The sequence below is a fragment of the Triturus cristatus genome, chromosome 2_2, assembly GCF_964204655.1.
Source record: "Triturus cristatus chromosome 2_2, aTriCri1.1, whole genome shotgun sequence".
Classification (NCBI taxonomy): Eukaryota; Metazoa; Chordata; class Amphibia; order Caudata; family Salamandridae; genus Triturus; species Triturus cristatus.
Window position 1 is genome coordinate 1,019,424,238 of NC_140582.1, and position 18,254 is coordinate 1,019,442,491.

At 42.9% G+C, this 18,254-nt stretch overlaps 1 protein-coding gene across 3 annotated transcripts in view; it reads left to right on the forward strand.

Moving 5' to 3' along the window:
- The window catches only part of SH3TC1 (SH3 domain and tetratricopeptide repeats 1), a 256,428-nt gene that overhangs the window by 222,010 nt on the left and 16,164 nt on the right, over window positions 1-18,254 (forward strand). For all 3 annotated transcript variants that reach the window (XM_085642478.1, XM_085642479.1, XM_085642480.1), the window contains one exon: window positions 369-565. In XM_085642478.1, coding sequence (XP_085498604.1) covers window positions 369-565 — 197 coding nt within the window. The remainder of the gene's footprint in view (window positions 1-368; window positions 566-18,254) is intronic.

An 18,254-nucleotide genomic window follows, 5' to 3' on the forward strand; every position in this document is an offset into this window, starting at 1 on the left:
TGCAGCAGTAGTTTCTAGTAAAATATTAATCTAAAATAGCAAGGTGTAGCTTGGTCCAATATTCACACCTACGACCATAATTGTACTCTTCTTAACAGCGAAGAGATCCTGAACTCACACACACACACACACACACAACACACAGTTGTCTCATTAGTGTTATAGTCATGCAGATTCAAAATAAAATGGTTATCCTTTTAAACAGAGAAATTAGAGTGTTCAGCAGTCTACAACAGCTGCTGAGATTTGATCACCAAATGTCCAGAGCAGGAAATGGGGAAAACTGGGCAAAAAACATTTCTTACAGAAACTTGATCTTTGGGACAGTTTTTGCAAGCTTTAACGTATCCGTTTGTTTGTTTCAACAGGGAATCATCTGAATGAGCGCATTGCATATCATCGACTGGCTGATATATACCATCACTTGGGTCAGTGTGAACTTGCTGAACATTATTATCTGAAGGCACTCTCACTTTGTCCCTCTCCACTGGAATTTGATGAGGAAGCAGTATATTATATGAAGGTTTACCTAATCCTAGGGGACATAACATTCTATGACCTAAAGGTGAGTGGCAATCTCTACAAGCTTCCTCTTTGTAGTCAAAGGCCAAAGTCAATGAACTTGCTTTTGAAGGTGCAGTGAGCTTAAGCATGTGTAACTAAAGTAACACAGTATTGCCTGGTTGTTTGACTATCATGTCATCCAGTTGGGCACTTAGGCAGTCATTGAGAGGTAGAAGGAATGGGAGATCTGCTATAAATCGGTGCATGTCCATTTCCACGCATCTCATGGTTCCTCCATACCTTTTTTAAAGTTGGGGAAATGGTACATTACTGCCTTTCTGGCTGCTATGTGTCCATTCACCAGAGGGCCACAGGGAAAACAGCCTCAGAAGTCCCTCTCATTTAGGGCGGGCATTTTGGTACTGTTTTTGCCTGTCTGTTATCATTGTGAATGAAAATGCAAAAATATAATAGTGACCCCTGCGAGCTAAAGAAGACTCCCATCATGTTAGGTTGAATGACTATCCCCCTCCCACTGTGGACGGTTCTTTTCTTGTAAATAAAAACTATTCTCCTGAGGTGCTAACTGGTACTACATTTTCATCAAAAGTGCTTCCTCCATGTGAGTGGTAGCTCTTTCAGTGAAAATTTGCTGCCAGCAAGGTAGGGATAGTTAAATTCAATTGGCTAGTCTCTGCTGGGCTGGCAGAGGTGAGGCCTCTGCCACCTCAGCAGCTTTTCAATAGAGACATCTGTTAATATATTTGCACTCCACCAACCAGACTAGTCAAGTCTCATTCTCAAGTTCACACCAAATGTTAATTCTAAGTTCCCAAAATGAAAGTGGACAGAAGTAAAATAGATAGTGAGTTATACACTATTCTATAGAGCCAGTACTAAAGAAGAGAAAAAAATGTCTGCCTTTCTGCTACCTGCAGAGAATAGGAAAAATGCATAAAACACGGAGACTGATATCCTACATAATGCTATGGAACATAAAAGGAAAGTGATCTGCAGAACAGCAAGAAGGACACGTGATTCAGTTTTTTGTCAGCAGTCTTGCTACTGCATTCTGGATAATTTGGGACAAAAATGGAGGGCAGAAAACTAGTAAAGAGTCCCTATGATCTGAAAGAGATTTTGCAGTGTCAGCGGCTATCTGACAAATAGGGTTCAAATACAGCAGTACCCTATAGAAAGTTTCAAGTTGAAATTAACATGAAGAGCCAGTTGTTATACGAGGTTCCAAAGAAGGATTGGAATGCAGCAACAGTCAGATATTGAAGAGTCTTTGTGAAAATTAGATAGAACTCTATGGCTCGAATATATGGCCCTGAATTATTTGCTGCCTCCATATATTTATTTTATTTTATTTCATTGTATTTATTTAAATATATAGTTTTCTATAGTGAAAACTTGGCCCAGGAGCGTTGAATGGCTGAACGAAAGAACTAAAGAAGAAATACAATGATTTGAATAGGGTAGACAGAGATACAGGGAATGGGGACTGAGAGATCAAGAGGCATAGGAACAATAACAGGGACAGTATGACAGGGACAAGAGGGGGCAATCATCACAAGGACTCCGTACCCTTTACCACTGCCAACCAGTGCTAAAGTGCTTGTGCTCTTTCCTTTAAGCATGGTAAAATTAGCTTACAGCCAATTCCCACATTTATTTCACTTGTAAGTCTCTGGTAAAGTGGTACTACATGTACCCAGGGCCTGTAAATTAAATGCTACTAGTGGGCCTGCAGCCCTTATTGTGCCACCAACTTAAGTACCTTTTATAAGCATATCTCAGGCTTGTAATTGAAACCTGTGTGTTTTAAATCTGGAAAAAGAAACCTTTTCCCAGGCATAAACCTTTCTTTTTAAAACATATGTCATTATCAGTGTAGGCCCTAAACAGTCCAGAGGGCAGGGTGCTTTGTATTTAAAAAGTTGGACATGTACTTCAAAGTTTTACATGTCCTGGTAGTGGAAAAGTCTCAAATTCATTTTTCACTGTCACAGACATCATCCGATCCCACAGACTCAATATAATCTCCTACGCAGATGACACTCAACTGATCCTCAAACTCACTAAGGACCCCTCCAACGCCAAAATCAGCTTCTGCAGCACCAGTGGTGGCTGGTGACATTTAAAAGTGGTGGAGGGCGTAAAAGTTGGGAATAAGTTTTACGTAGCAAACATAATTTGGAAGGGATAGTGCCGACACTTCTCATCAGCACTCTGGTGCTTCGAAAGGGAGAGTACCCATCCTTTGGGACAAAGAGTGGCTTATTAAAATATTGAAGCCAATTGTGGGAACTAGGCACTTACATTCAGGAGCACTACTTCCCAGTACTATAAACTGGTGGGGCAGTGTTAACCTGTGTGCTGAGGGATGGCCATACTATTGCTGAACACTTACGTTTACTGTTTCTGTACACAGAAAGTGTTCAGTGGCTTATGGATTTATTTACCGTCAGTCCACTATTTTCAAATTAAACTACTGATAACATTAAAACCATGATGCACTCCTTTTTAATGAAAGCCAGAAGTGCATGTGCACTGCAGTAAAGGGAAATCCTTCTGCCTCCCAAGTACTTAACCACAGAGTGCAGTATCTTCTGTTTTTGTGATCTCAAGTTCTGAGCTCTCTAACTTAATTAATGAAAAACATCTGAGTCTCATGTAAAGCACTCTATTGTCCTAGTTCTGAGTTTGCGCTATATAAAACTGCAGGAACAATTAGGAAGTAGGACAAAGAACCCCGACTCCCCCCACCCCCTTTGTTTTCCATGCAGTTGGAATAGAATTTAAAGCAAAAAACAACATATTTGTAATCCCACATCTGCCCATCGGTGACTTGCTGATGGCCAGTCAGTGTCATCAGTAACAGCACTGACTGGGCGCTAGCGAGGACAACTTACTTAACGTACTTCTTACTAATTGCTTTGTCATCAGGGCATGGGCAGGAATGTTTGACTTTTAAACACTCCCATTTTGCATAAAACTTTTTAAACTTTCTAACAGGGACACAAAATAGGCCCGGGGAACAAAATAAAAGTGGCCTTGATTAGGGATCCAGACAGCTAAAAAAATGCCTCACATTTGCAAACTGGGCCAGTTTGGAGCTTGTAAAGACACTCTGTGTGGGTATTTTGCAATGTAATGGAGACTGCATGCATTTGTGTTTGCTGCACACACAGCTTGTGGTAATAGCAAGTAAATCAACAGTAAGTACCGGCACCTTTGGCCATGAAATGAGCCCACAAGTTACTAAAAAAAACAGCCCTCACACTGATCTGTTGGAGCAGCCCCCTGAATGTATTTGACCTTAAAATGGAATTCCTGAAACTTATATTTTCATCTAGCAATCCTGGATGTTGCCTTACCACAACCTTCGTCGCGTTCAAGTCTACTAATGGCCGATGGTCAGATCATACTCTAAATTTTGTACCATAAACATACTTGAAGAAATATTCGACCCCCAACCAGCATGATAGTGTTTCCTTTTCTAAGGTTGAGTACTTACCCCTCTGCACCCCTTAATGGTCTTGACGCAAAAGCCACTGGAAGTAACTTACCATTGTGGTTCTGCATCAACACCACTCCAATACCAACATTACTGGTATCAGAAACAATAACAGAATCACATTTGTGTCAAATGTCACCAATGCCGGAGCTGACGATATATCCTGCTATAAAGAATTGAACTCAGAGGCTCAACTCTCATTCCGTTTAAACATTTGATTTTTCTTCATCAAATTTCTCATATTAACTGTTTTGTCAGCAAATAAAGGAAAACATTTTGAGTAGTACTCCGCTAGCCCAAGCAATGACCTGAGCTGGTCTTTATTTTGCAGTTCAGGAGCTTCTTTTATTGTTCTGATTAAACTGTGTTTGGGAGCCACACCATCCTTACTAATACTGTGCCCCAAATAATCCACTGATGGCACACCAAACTAACACTTGTCTTTTGTAAGAGTTAAGCCATTGTCCTGCAAAATATTCAAAACTTTATGTAAATGTCAGCTCAACTGAGTCAAAGATGGCTGCCAACACTTCCTGGTGTATATCTTAAAAATCTTTAAATTTGTCAGCATCTCCTGAATGGATTGACACCATTTAACAAAAAGGGCGCTTTCTGGACCAAGAGCTACCGTTCTGCCTAATTTGGTGTAATTCCGTTCAGCAGTTCGAGCTGTAGCTGTGTCTAAAGTTTCCTATGGAAATTAACATGGAGAAAAAGCATTTGGGACCCCCCTTTTTCTCTCCCCTGCTTGACTGATCACCACAAACTTTTCAAGACAGCAGCTGAAGTGACTGGAAAATTAGTTTTGAAAAGTCTGCGAAGATTCGTCAAACAACGCCAAAGTTATTGACAAATGAACAAAAATACTCTTCCTATAGAAACTACCTCCTAACTATAACTACCGACTGGCAACCTCATATATATATAGATATAGATATATATATATTCACTAAAAAAAAAAGGTTTCAGGGACGTTATAGTTAGTTGGACATTTGACTCATATAAAACCAGAGAAATTTGCCTGTTATAGTTATTTGAGCTAACTATAACTTGCGCGCCCGCAATGCACTGCTGATGATGTCACATATTACATCACTCATGACATGGTCAGTGACATCACTGATGGCATCTCAAATGACATCACTGATGGCATCATCCATTGAATGTGTGTTTCTGTAAAGTTTAATTATTTTTCATATATATCTATGCCAAGGTGTATTGAAAAATGAATGCATTTACAAGTGCCTGAAGGGATTATTTAGTAGGTGCGTGACTGACTGTATAAGTGAGTGATTGAACATGTCTTACTGAATGCATGGGTTAGTGACTACACTGTGTGAAAGTCTGTATTAGTCTCTCAGTTGGTGTGTAAGCAACTGCATGGGTTGCTGAATAGCTACATGAGTATCTATATGGGTTGTTGATTTGTTGTCTGAGTATCTGTATGCGTCCCTGAGTATCTGTATGGGTGGGTGGGGGGTGTAGGACTCATGCATAGATGTCTGAGTGGGTGATTCACCGGTTGTATGGATTCAAAAGCGCATCTGGGAAGGGCTGTATGGATGAGTTACTGTGTGTATGGGTGTGTTGGTGAGTGAATGAATATCTCAGTGGTATATGTGTGACTAACTACATATGTTTTAAGGCACTATATGTGAGTATTGGAGTATATAAATGACTATACATGAGAGTAAGTTATTTGAAGAGTTCATGTACAAATGAGTGTCTGCTTGTATCATTAATTATATAAGACAGTAAATATGTGTTAGTATCTCTATAAATAAGTGATATGGTGTGTCTATAAATAACGGACTTGGTGTGTATAACTGTATACATGAGTAAATGGATATGTGATTGATTATTTGCATTACTGACTAGGTGTGTGAGTGACTATGGATGAGCGGCGGAGTGTGGCTGCATGTATAGATGTATGAGTGTATATTATACTACTGTATTGATTAGTAACTACATGTATAAGTGACTGGATGTGTGTGTAGACCTAGGAAACAGTGAGTGGTATGTGGTATATGGCATTGTTGTGTGTATAGTTTCAAAAATTGTAAGCTGTGTTTTGGACTGGGTGTATCAAAGTTTATATTAGGGCATCAGTATGTGCATCAGATTATCACGTGGATTATGTCATCAGTGATGTCATTTGAGATGTCATCAGTGATGTCATCAGTGATGATTCTGACCATGTCATGAGTGATGTAATATGTGACATCATCAGCAGTGCATTGCGGGCGCGCGAGTTATAGTTAGCTCAACTAACTATAACAGGTGAATTTCTCTGGTTTTATATGAGTCAAATGTCCAACTAACTATAACGTCCCTGAAACCTATGGTTTTTTTAGTGAATTTCAAAGGTTTTTTAAATGCTAATTCCTAACTATAACGTCTGTAAAACCTATGGTTTTTTTCAGTGAATTTCGAAGGTTTTTTAAATGTTATTTTCATATTTTAATGTTTATAAAACCTATATTTTTTCTATTTATTTTGTAATGTATTGGAACTCTATTATACTTCTTTTTTTTTACTTTAAAAATTAAGTAATGTTTTATATCTTCCCCCAAAAATATGTATATATTTTTTTTTTTTTTAGAAAACTGCACTCCCATACCGGTAGTGTACTAAGCTCCATCACAACGCGAATCCTATCAGCCATATTGCTAAAATCGCAAAGTATGCGCATTTTGTATCCAATGGATTCGTGGCACCGCGTCCCGCGTAACATCATATACGTATGAGTTCACGCCAGCTGCTACATAGGTATCCGACGTGTACGCAGTACTAAGCCACGCGTTATGCCATGTACGTATGGGGTCGTGCCCGCTGCGCGTTGTGTATGCGACAAGTGCACGCTGCCAGGCCCTGTGTTACGTCATAGACGTATGGTGTCGCGCCGGGTACGCCATTCCCTCATTTTATTTACGTCTCAAAACTATATCTAAATAACTTTAAACTGTATATGAGAGCAAGCGATAATCTAAAATATTTTAAACATTTATATATTTCTAACTGTAATAAACTTATGATAAATATAGTTTCTCAAAATCTTGTCTGTGCAGCCTCCTTGCTTCCTCCATGCGCGATTGCCATGTGACCTTAAAAAAAAGCATTTGATTAGTTCATAACATTTCCCATTGTAACAGTTGGAGGACCCCACCCATTTTAGTCATTCTCTCTACAGCGTTTGATGAGACACACCCCTTCTGCTTAGAGAGCTTTTTTGAAAAGTTTTTTTGCTGTGTACACATATCTTCTACTACACACAACATGCAACAATCATCTTGATCAATATTCATGGTCTGTACATTAGCCTTCCACATGTGATGGCCATGCATCTCAAACGTTACATCAAAAAACAAATGTGTGTTACAAGATGCCCCTGGTGTGTGGGTGCGCACATTATTGTGCTGCCTTTCGGCCTGGGTATTGCTGGCCCGAAGGGGTATCATCAGTCACGGGCAGAGTGCACATCCTAGATCACATGTGACAAACAGTAAACAGTAATGTGTACATTTGTATTGCTGTATTCTCTGTTGTCAGGCTTTACCAGTATAGTAGTGTGTCATATCTGAGACTTTCAGATTCACGTTTGGCATGCATTGCTTGACTATAATGAACGTTATCACTATTTGTGACGTTGCCTCACTGCTGATCCTCCCTCCATCCGAGCACATTCACATGTGTGCTCTTCGCGATAACAACACTTTCAATAATACCGCACACCATTGACATGAGTGTCTGCGCATATCCACAACCTTGACAACGACATGTGATGTTGGCCATTCAATGTTTTTGAACAACATCTCATTAGCGATAGTTGCCGCCCTCCCGATACATGCTACATTAATGTAAATTGAGCATTCTGCGACGTCAAAACTGCAACAGAAACACACATAAGTACACTTCATGGCCAGGCAGGAACTGAACAACGCCCAGGTCCCCGGAACTATTATTCACACCCCTACGCTCGCCAGGTGTACGTAAGCCCAGCCCACTTTGCATACGTATAAATAGGATAACGACGACACCACATGTCCCAGTTCTTCTACACTGCCTCAGGTGATATAGCCGCATCCACCTCGCATATCACAATGCGCAATAAAAAAAGGGATCCATAATGTGTACACCATCGTCGCAATCAACACTGCACCTGAATTGTGAACACTCCTGCCCGTCGTGTTTGGAAACACAACAATGACAGCAGGTGAGCAGTGGGGCCTGGGTGCACAGCGGCTGCAATTGAGCGTGATTCTGCGGGAGGGGTGGGATGCATCAGCCTGGGTGCGCAGGTACAAACAAGCGATATTGCCCTGCTTAATAATGTGTTCTCTGACCTCATTCAGGCACATGTCTGTCTCATTTTAAGGACCTGCTGGACCGTACTGTAGGCCTGAGCCAGCGGGCAGCGCTGCCCTACAGATACGTGTTGAGCGCAGTGCTGCGGGAGGGGTGGGGTGCATCAGCCTGTGTGCAAAGGTGCGAACAACCGATGTTACCCTGCGTACCGATGTGATCTCTGATCTGATTCAGTCACATCTCTGTCTCATTTTAAGGACCTGCTGGACCGTACTGTAGGCCTGAGCCAGCGGGCAGCGCTGCCCTACAGATACGTGTTGAGCGCAGTGCTGCGGGAGGGGTGGGGTGCATCAGCCTGTGTGCAAAGGTGCGAACAACCGATGTTACCCTGCGTACCGATGTGATCTCTGATCTGATTCAGTCACATCTCTGTCTCATTTTAAGGACCTGCTGGACCGTACTGTAGGCCTGAGCCAGTGGGCAGCGCTGCCCTACAGACACGTGGCGTTGGCTTTTGGGGCACTGTCGTGAGCTGATTACTAAGTGTACATGCACACAGGCTTGCGTCACTGCATTACACACGGACATTATGCTTCTAGCATGCGCTCTGTTTATTTGTATGTGAACGTTGGCATAACATATTATTTAACCTTGTGTATTCTCGTGCACTCCAACTCCTCTTTGAACCACGATTACCACTAACAGTTCGAAGATCGTACTTCAAGAAGGAAGGATGCACTCAGCTGGTGTTCTCTATTAACGTTGAAAGAAACCTTCATTTACCTCAAGACGTTTCCAACATTATATTTTTTCTCCCTTTTCAGACACTGGGTTAGTGCAGCCAAAATGGGTGGAGCGGGTGCTCACCCCGTGATGATGCCCTGGGCATCCTGGCGCCTTCCACCGTGGTATCAAGACACCGTCCCAGACCGGCGACCTGCTGGGCCACCCTGAGAGAGGCACCCCAGAGTTGGAGCTCGCACTGGCACGTCCTTGGACACACCGGTTGTGGCAGGTGAGCAGTCAAGCTTCGGCGCGCAGGAGCTGCAATTGAGCACAGAGCGGAGAAAGGGGCTGGTGTGCAGCAGCCTGGGTGCACAGGAGCAGGCAAGTGATGCTGCCATAAATAATAATGTAATCTCTGGCCTCATTCATATCTCTGTTTCATTTTAAGGACTTGCTGGACCGCACTCTTTCTCGTGGACCCCAGCGTCCCAGACACACGAGTGACGGGAGGTGAACAGTGAGGGCTGGGTGCAATAGGCCGGCGCTTTGTCTTCTCCTCCCTCTGTTCTTTTCACTCTCCCTCCCCTTCTCCCTTCCACCCACTCGCTTTCTGTCCCATTCTCACTTTCCTCCGTTCATTCTCACTACCTTTCTTTTTCTCTTAGACATGGCACACCTACTTATGTTTCTTTTTTGTCGTGCAGGTTTTGTACGCTGCTTCTGGAGGAGTCCCACCCACTTCTTTCATGTTTTACTGTTGTTCTAATAAAGTTACATTTCCATTTCTTTGTGTTGTGTTAATAAAAGTAATTTTTTTTACCAATAAATAACTGAGTGTATGGGTCTTCTTTTTCTGACAACACTTGTCTGTAGTTTATTGTGAAAATCGGCGGTTGATAGTAGGTTATAAGGGAAATTTTGTTTAATTTTCCGGTGCACCTACCAAATATAAACCAACAGACTATTAAATAAATGAAGCCTGGGTAAATGTACAACGACAAGAGTTCTATGAGTGTATCACTTTATAACACCATGAGTACTGCCCGTGTGATTTCAGAACCAATAAAGCACTGCCTAGGGCCACTGAGGCTTCAAGGTCTTGCGAGGCCCACCCTGCATATTTAAATAAAGCCCCGGAGGTTGCAGATCCCCGGTCTTGAGTTGGCCTCGAAGCCCCCCGAACAATTAGTAAACAATACCCGGGAAGGTGTCGATCCCCTAGTCTGCGAAACGTCTCAGTGCCCTCCCGCGCCTAATTTACATGTGAAATTAAGATCCCCAGTGCTGCAGAGACCCCGCAATATAATAATAGGATTGGCCCTGGAACATTACCCACCAGTGGGCTCATTTAAATGAATGGGTGAGACCCCGCTTCATTTTTTTTTTCTCCATTTTTACCATCTGGTTCTGCTTTATTGAAACGATACGAGGTTTTCCTCCTCTCGCTTCAACGAGGCAAACAAGAATTTACTATCACAGGGTGCAAGCAATGCTCCCGTCTTGTAACAGCAAACATAAATGTCCCGCGGATGCACACCCCGGGACATTGTATGACCTGCGCCTGGGAGGTGGCGCTCCATGGAACCATGATGCTTTGTTTAATGCAGAGCTACAGAATTAGTATAAACGCATACTAACACTACTTGCACACGTGTGGTACAGCAACCAGAGTGTAGTGAAGAGGCAGAGGAAGCCCAAAATCAAAAAATATAAATCCTACCAGAGGTAGGATCACATAGTTCAATCAGCCGATGACCCTGGGATGAGTAGAAACAGATTCACCAAGAAAACGGGTCTTCAGCACACAACCCTGGGATGAGTAGAAACAGATTCACCAAGAAAACCGGTCTTAAGCACAACGCAAGCAAGCGCAACATCTTGGTGAGTGCTGCCTTCTTTTCACCTTCTCCCGCTCGTCGCCAAATTTATGTAGTGAATAGGAAGACAGCAGTGGATCCGATAAGTAGATTTATTGCAGGAAAAGAAGACAGCTTAAACAGCCACCAATAGGACCAGACACCAAGGCATCCGTCTTCTCTAGCACCGTGTACAAACTCCCCAAGATTCCCCTCATGACAGACCTACATTCTAACATTACATACTTACATTGTAGTATCATTACATACTAACATCGTACTATGACTTACATTAAAATAGTACACAGAGCACATCCCTTTACAGCAATGAGCTCACGGTTTAATCCCCGAGTCTTCAGGCCAGAGGGGTGAGTAGTTTGCTTCCCACTCCCTGTATAGTATAAACACATACTAGCACTACTTACAGTTATACTACAGCGGCCAGTATGCTACAGCGTCCACAGCCCATCACTTTACAACAATCAGCTCGGTTTGATCCCGAGTGAGTATTCACACCGGTAGGCATAGTACTTCGCATCCCACTTCGCAACACTAACAACCAATAAGCAGCAAGCTCGTGCTCGTATTGCCTCAGCCAATCAGATGGCAGAATTCCCAAATATTGATATCTGTAAATTTCGATATTTCTCCAAAACTACTGAACAGATTTACACCAAATAAACAAAAGCGTGCTTTCTAGACCAAGACCCTTCTCCCTGCCAAATTTTGGGCAATTCCGTTCGACCTGTAGCCTTGTCTAAAGTTTCCTATGGAAATTAACATGGAGAAAACACGTTTTGGTACCCCTCTTTTTTCTCGGCCCCCCTTGATGAATCACCCCCAGACTTCCCACATTGGAGCTGATATAAACAAAGAATTTGTTTGGAAAATTTCATGAAGATTCACCAAACTACGCCAAAGTTATAAGCAAAACAAACAATGCTCTTCCTACGGAAACTTGGTCCTAAGTAGGTAATATATATATATATGTTATGTTATGTTAATATTTTATTAAGCGCAAAACAGCTGCCCCAGCAACGAGGCGTCCCGGCGCTAAACCATAACAGATACCTGAGGGGAGGGGAGGGAGGGAAAGGGACTGCAGAAAAATTAAGTCAGGGAAAACAGACGAGTTTTAATTGCCTTACGAAAGGCCAACAAGTTGGTCATAGAGCGAATGTGGGGTGGTAAGGAATTCCAAAGCTTCGCCCTCAAAACTTTGAAAGAGCGGCCACCCATTCTGCTGAGCCTTGTGCGAGGGACAACCACCAGGTGTTGTCCTAGGGAGCGTAAGGCGCGCTGGGGGGTGTAAGGTACCAGGAGAGGGCGTAGGAGTCCCGGACAGTCAGATCTAAGAATTTTAAAGGCAGTGGTGAGAGCCTTGAATTGAACTCTGGCTTCAACACACAGCCAGTGTAGCTTCTTGATGGTGTTTCTGGCAGCGCATCTGCGAGGGAGGCCTACCACAGCCCTGGCTGCTGAATTTTGTACCCGTTGTAGCCGAGCCATCTCTGCTTTGTTGATGCCTAAGAATAGGACATTGACATAATCCAGTCGAGCCAAGATGATAGATTGTACTATCAGTTGGCGCGTACTGGGGTCAAAAAAACCAAGTATCGGATGAAGGCTCCGCAGCAGGCCCACACAGGTAGCAGCCACTTTCTTGGTGTGGGACTGGAAATTGAGGGAGGAGTCCATCCAGACACCAAGATTTTTCACCACATTTTTGGGGGAAGGAATGGGGCCAAGTAGGGACGGCCACCAGTGTTCACTCCAGTAACAGGGATTTTTTCCCAGGAGCAGCACCTCTGTTTTTCCAGTGTTCAGCTGTAGGTAGTTGTGTGTCATCCACTGCGCGACTGCCGCTAAGCCATTCTTAAATTTCGCAGCTGAGATTGAGGGGCCTTCAGTTAGAGAGATGACCAGCTGCGTGTCGTCAGCGTACGACACTAGCGTGAGGTCCCACTCTTTTGCCACTTCAGCGAGAGGCTGGAATATATATACTGAGGCGGGTAGTTTGATATTTAAGTCTCCGCCAAAATCACCATGGCTTGACTTCTATGCCCAGCACCCCTGATGAGGTGATGACCACGAAACGCGTTGGGTTGGGCCTGAAATGAACTTTGTGGGCTTGTCTGCTGACGTTTGCTGTGCTGCCTTGAATAAACCATTATGGACATTACTCACCCGCTGTGGGCCTCTTCCTCTGCAGGCACCTTGTGAATGGATGTTTAGCGAATTGCCTGAGCCGCGGAGGAGAGCCCCGTGCAGTGTTCAGCCCTGCGATGTCGTCAACCGGCGGCACCGCGTAGGGAGCGAGTGCCGTTTTTTGAGGAGAACCAGCAATTGCAAAACAGCACAACATTGCACCGCACTCCACATGGAGTTTGATTTGGCAAGAATTTTAGACTTCAAGACTGGGAGCTCACTGCAGCAACATGGTGGCACTACAACTACCAGAGGGCCGCAGTTGTGGCCACGCCCACTGAGGCGGGTAGTTTGATATTTAAGTCGCCGCCAAAATCACCATGGCTTGACTTCTATGCCCAGCACCCCTGATGAAGTGATGACCACGAAACGCGTTGGGTTGGGCCTGAAATGAACTTTGTGGGCTTGTCTGCTGACGTTTGCTGTGCTGCCTTGAATAAACCATTATGGACATTACTCACCCGCTGTGGGCCTCTTCCTCTGCAGGCACCTTGTGAATGGATATATATATATATATATATATATAAAACGCTAAACAAATAATGAAAGCATGGTTACAAATAAACACAATAATTACACAAAATTCACTTACAGTTGGGTGGCCTACTGCTCATTATCATTAATTACTGAAAAAATTATAAATTTTTTGGAGAGGGAACCTTCTCCAATTGCCTCCTTTTTCTGTAACCTTACCACCCTGTTCTTTTACGCACATCTAAACCCTCCATAATCTGGATATCAGTATCCCCTCAATGAAACCATACTATGGCCTTATTACAAGTTTGACAGTCCACCTGTCGGCCCACCACCGCCGTGCGGATAGGAGGACCGCCAAGCCCGTAGTGCACCCGCCAGCCGCATTACGAGTGTAATCCATGGCAGGTGTGCTGTGCTACGGAGGTCTCACAGCAGTGTCCTCATAGGAGAGCCTAAAATGCAGCCCGCTGCCGTGACAGCGCCTGCAGCACGTTCCTGCACAGTGTGCATACATGCCACACCGTGCGGGAACGGGGTGCAATTACATGTGGGTGCACCATGTGCCCCCCTGTATGCACCCCCAGGCCCATATCTAGCAGGGGGCCCTATCAGGGCCCCCCTTAGGTGCCTCTCCACCACCCTTTTCATGCTGGCTCACCACCACGAAAAGGGTGGTAAAAAGGCAACTGGTAATATGCTCAGCTGTGCCATCAGCGGTACTGCCAGCATATTCAGGCCGTTTGCAGACCGCCAGCCCAGCGGAGCCTGCATTCTTGTGGCTGTTTCACCGCCACTCTCAGAATACTGCGGGCGGACCTGCAGTGGCGCTGAGGTCGGACTGCCACCACGAGTATGACTGTCCTGAGGACCACCATACTCATAAGGCATTGTATCTTGCTCACATACTCACTCCCTCATGTACTCAGCCCTCAGATTAGGAATTATATGCAGGATGCTTGCCTGCTGGTCAGACCTGGAGAGAAAGAACAGTGATACTTAACGTAGCTGAGGATTGGATACATCCACTTTATACAGGGAGGTTGGTCCCACAGATGACTTAGAAGTCAGCGGAGGGGAACAATTAGTCACAAAGGTGACACATATCCTGTTCGCCGTATTATGATCACATTCTATCCTGTGGGGATCGTAATACGGCGGATGGGATATCCGTTACGTTTATGACACAGTATTCCCTCTGCCGACTTCTGAATCAGGCCCTTAATGTGAGCTGAACATTTCCATGAAATGGATGGTCTTCAACTCTCTTTCAAATGCAGGTAGACGGAGTTGGTTTGTCAGATGTGGTCGGATTGTTCCAGAGTTTTAAGCCCATTTTTACCATGGATTCACCTTCATGTGTATTTAGGTTGAATCTGCTCTGGGTGATAAGGTTTACTTTCTCACAAATAAGTGTTCATCCAGTGGTGAAATGAGGGCAACCTCAGTATATATTCAAGGCTCACACCACTTTAGACTTTGACGAAGGTGCACAGCATCTTTAAGTTAGTGCTTTGGTCCACAGTAGTGAAAGCCATAGACCACCTACTAGCCATATAGGAGCATGACAAAGCAGGGAACCACTGCTCCACTTGCTAATAAAATAACATTGGTTTGAGGACTGCATTATTGGACCCTAACCTAAGTATAGTTCTTATCACCTCGCCCATCTCTATATGTTAATTGTGCACTTCATAGCACAAGCTACAATTACAACGATTCAGTAAGGTGGAGTGGATAACATCCATATTCATCTTGAGCTTTTCTACTTCTCAAAGCTAGTGAACTACCTACCAGCATGTTCAATGCACAGTCAGTAATCAGTGTGAACATAAATGTTCAGACTGCCACACCAACATGTATTTCTTTTCTTGTTTTCACTTAGAAGTTTACCTCATATTTCTTCATTTTGTATAACATAGAACAAATCTGTCCACCAGGGGTTTTGATTCAAGTTAGCCTCTGCCCATAAGTGATCTTCCTAGTGCAGTCATTGAGAAGATAGTGTTTTGCTTAGTTGGCTGAAGTCTCTCTTCTTCCACTATAATTCAAACAGGATTAAAGTATAATTTAGTAAAGCATAGCACCTATTTGTCTTTCAGCAAATAGAAAGGAGAGTAGGGCATGGTGCTAGCATATCTAATAGCTTGGCTTCTGCTATCCCACAATTTCTGCGTGAGGTTTTGTTCCCTATAGAGAACTTATTTGCTCTTGCTTGTTTACAATGCAAGTTCAGGTTATTGAAAGCAAAGCTACCTGTGGTATTTAGTTCTATTTTGAGTATTAGACATGTTATTCCTAGAGATCTCCAACAGCTGATCTGCTGCTGAATCATTCACCAGCTCAATACATAGATGAACTTGTGATGCTGTAATTGGCATGCCTGTTTTCATATAGCAAAAGCTATGGTGTGATATTCCCATGTAAATACTCTTTGAATAAATTATAGGATGAAGGCAACTGTTGCTTTGTAGGTGTACGACCTCTGCTGCTCAGTTTTGCTGTGCCTCTCTATATCAGAGGTGAGTAAAAGATTCTTTGGATAATATTAAACGTATACATTTAATATTGAAAAATCTTTATTCGGGTTAAAAATTCATAAAAGATATGTACAATAAAAACAATATAATAATACATTTGAAAATTAAAAAGCCTGATTTAGGATTGCAGTACAATAGTTAGTAAAAAAGGTTAATACACTTCTGGTCACAAACAAGCATCATATGGAGATACTACAGCAATTAGTCGAGGTATTGGCCTTTCTAGACATAAGATACAATAGAAGCATATTATTCAAGCTCGTAGACTAAATTTTCTAAATGACTATGTGTCTTCCTTATTTTTATCACCGAGGATATAAATGAGGAAACTGCATATCACAATTCCACTGTAACAAGCTTGCATAAAAAGTTAAAAGCAGCCTTATGGTAAAACAAATGATGTGCCTTATAAAATCATTTTTAAAAGGGCTTCCTAAAATCCTGATAACATTTACAGAACAGCACAAAGTGTTGTGTTGATTGCACAGATAAACCATCACAAGGGCATTTGGGTAAGTTCTCTTTCCAGACCCCCATACTTGGAAATGCTATCAAAGAGTGTGCAATACCTAGCCATAACCTTGTGAGGAGATTCTGTCCTGTAAATTAGTTACAAGGGATAAGTAAATTTCAGGGCCCTGTAGTATGAGTCCAGCGAGATATCACAGGGCTGATGGTCTGAAATTCTCGCTGGATGCACTCCGGGCCATTGTATGTGTTAGAAGAAGTGACTTTAATTCCTTTTACTATAGTATAAGATGCTGGTTGGGTCATCTACACTAAAATGTGGATCTGTCTCATTTAAGAGATTTTTATGTGAGCCAGCCAGGGAATTGTATCTCTGTGGTCAAGGGGCAGACAGTCTTTAATAACTGTTTTTGGAAATTTGGTTCCAGCCTTACTCCAAATGCTATGCTAGGTGAGGAGTGCACTGATATTAACTGTATCTTCAATATAAGGGACTGCTAGTTGTTCAATGGTACTGCTAAGAGCCTACACAAGATGTTGTTCTCTGACATCTGTAATAGCTTACTAGCTGCTATACCCCATAGATGGCACTACTAATGCATTTGCTTTATATATATATAATATCTCTCTATTTGACTTGTTACCAATTTTCACAGTACATCTGAAAATTGCTTCCGTAGATCTCAGAAATGTAATTTTGCCAATTTTCAGATGTGGCCCCCAGAGCCACTGGTAGTGAAATGTAAACCTAAGTAAGTGAAGCTCGGGGTTTCAGTTAGTGCTTGTCCTTTGACAATATATGTCCTTTTCTTATTTTTTGCCCAGTCCCAAATGCCATTACAAATGTCTTTGCTAGATTCAATTTCATATTGTTGCCCTCCATATAGGTGGCTTCATCATCTGCATACAGGAGGATTGGGGTAGGATCACCTATTTTAGGGGGATCAACTGACAGTTGTTGATTAAACGTATCATAAAATCCAAGGTTCCGTCATTGTGGAATAATTTTAGGACTGCAACTTGGTATTTCTTTGTCAGTTGTTGGAATAGAACATTCTGAATTTCTTTGCACAGGCTCACCCTGTTGGATTCTCTGATGATAAAACATGGATTTTGGTGAGCCTTTCAGGATGTGAAGAACCACAGGGATCATAGTGTCCTTTGCAATGCTGTTTAGATGCCTTTTCATTGCAGATGCTGATGTCACATCGAGTCCAAATTGATGATGTTTAAGTATGCCCTCAGGTTGGCATAATGACATTCACCCTAATATGCCATTTCCTTACGATGGTTCACCGAAACCTTTGAGAGATAGAGCGCTTTGACTAATGCAGCTGATGGTTGGATCTGGCTCCTTTGGAGGGAGGCATCTGGATACATCGGGGGTAAGAGGGAAGCCACACATAGATTCAATTGGAATAACTTAACATTATCTTCATGTATGTGTGTGGTTGTTCTCCACCTGGTGAATTAGGCACCACACCATTTTTGGGCAGCTGCCCACTTAAGATTGAGGAATTCAAGTTGGACACAGAATCCTTCTTCTTTGACTGAAAAAGCTACAATGTATTATGCACAAGGCCATTGGAAGTTTGCATCTTCACTCACTTCTTCTGCACCTCAACTTTCTTATGTGTCATTTGTTGACCA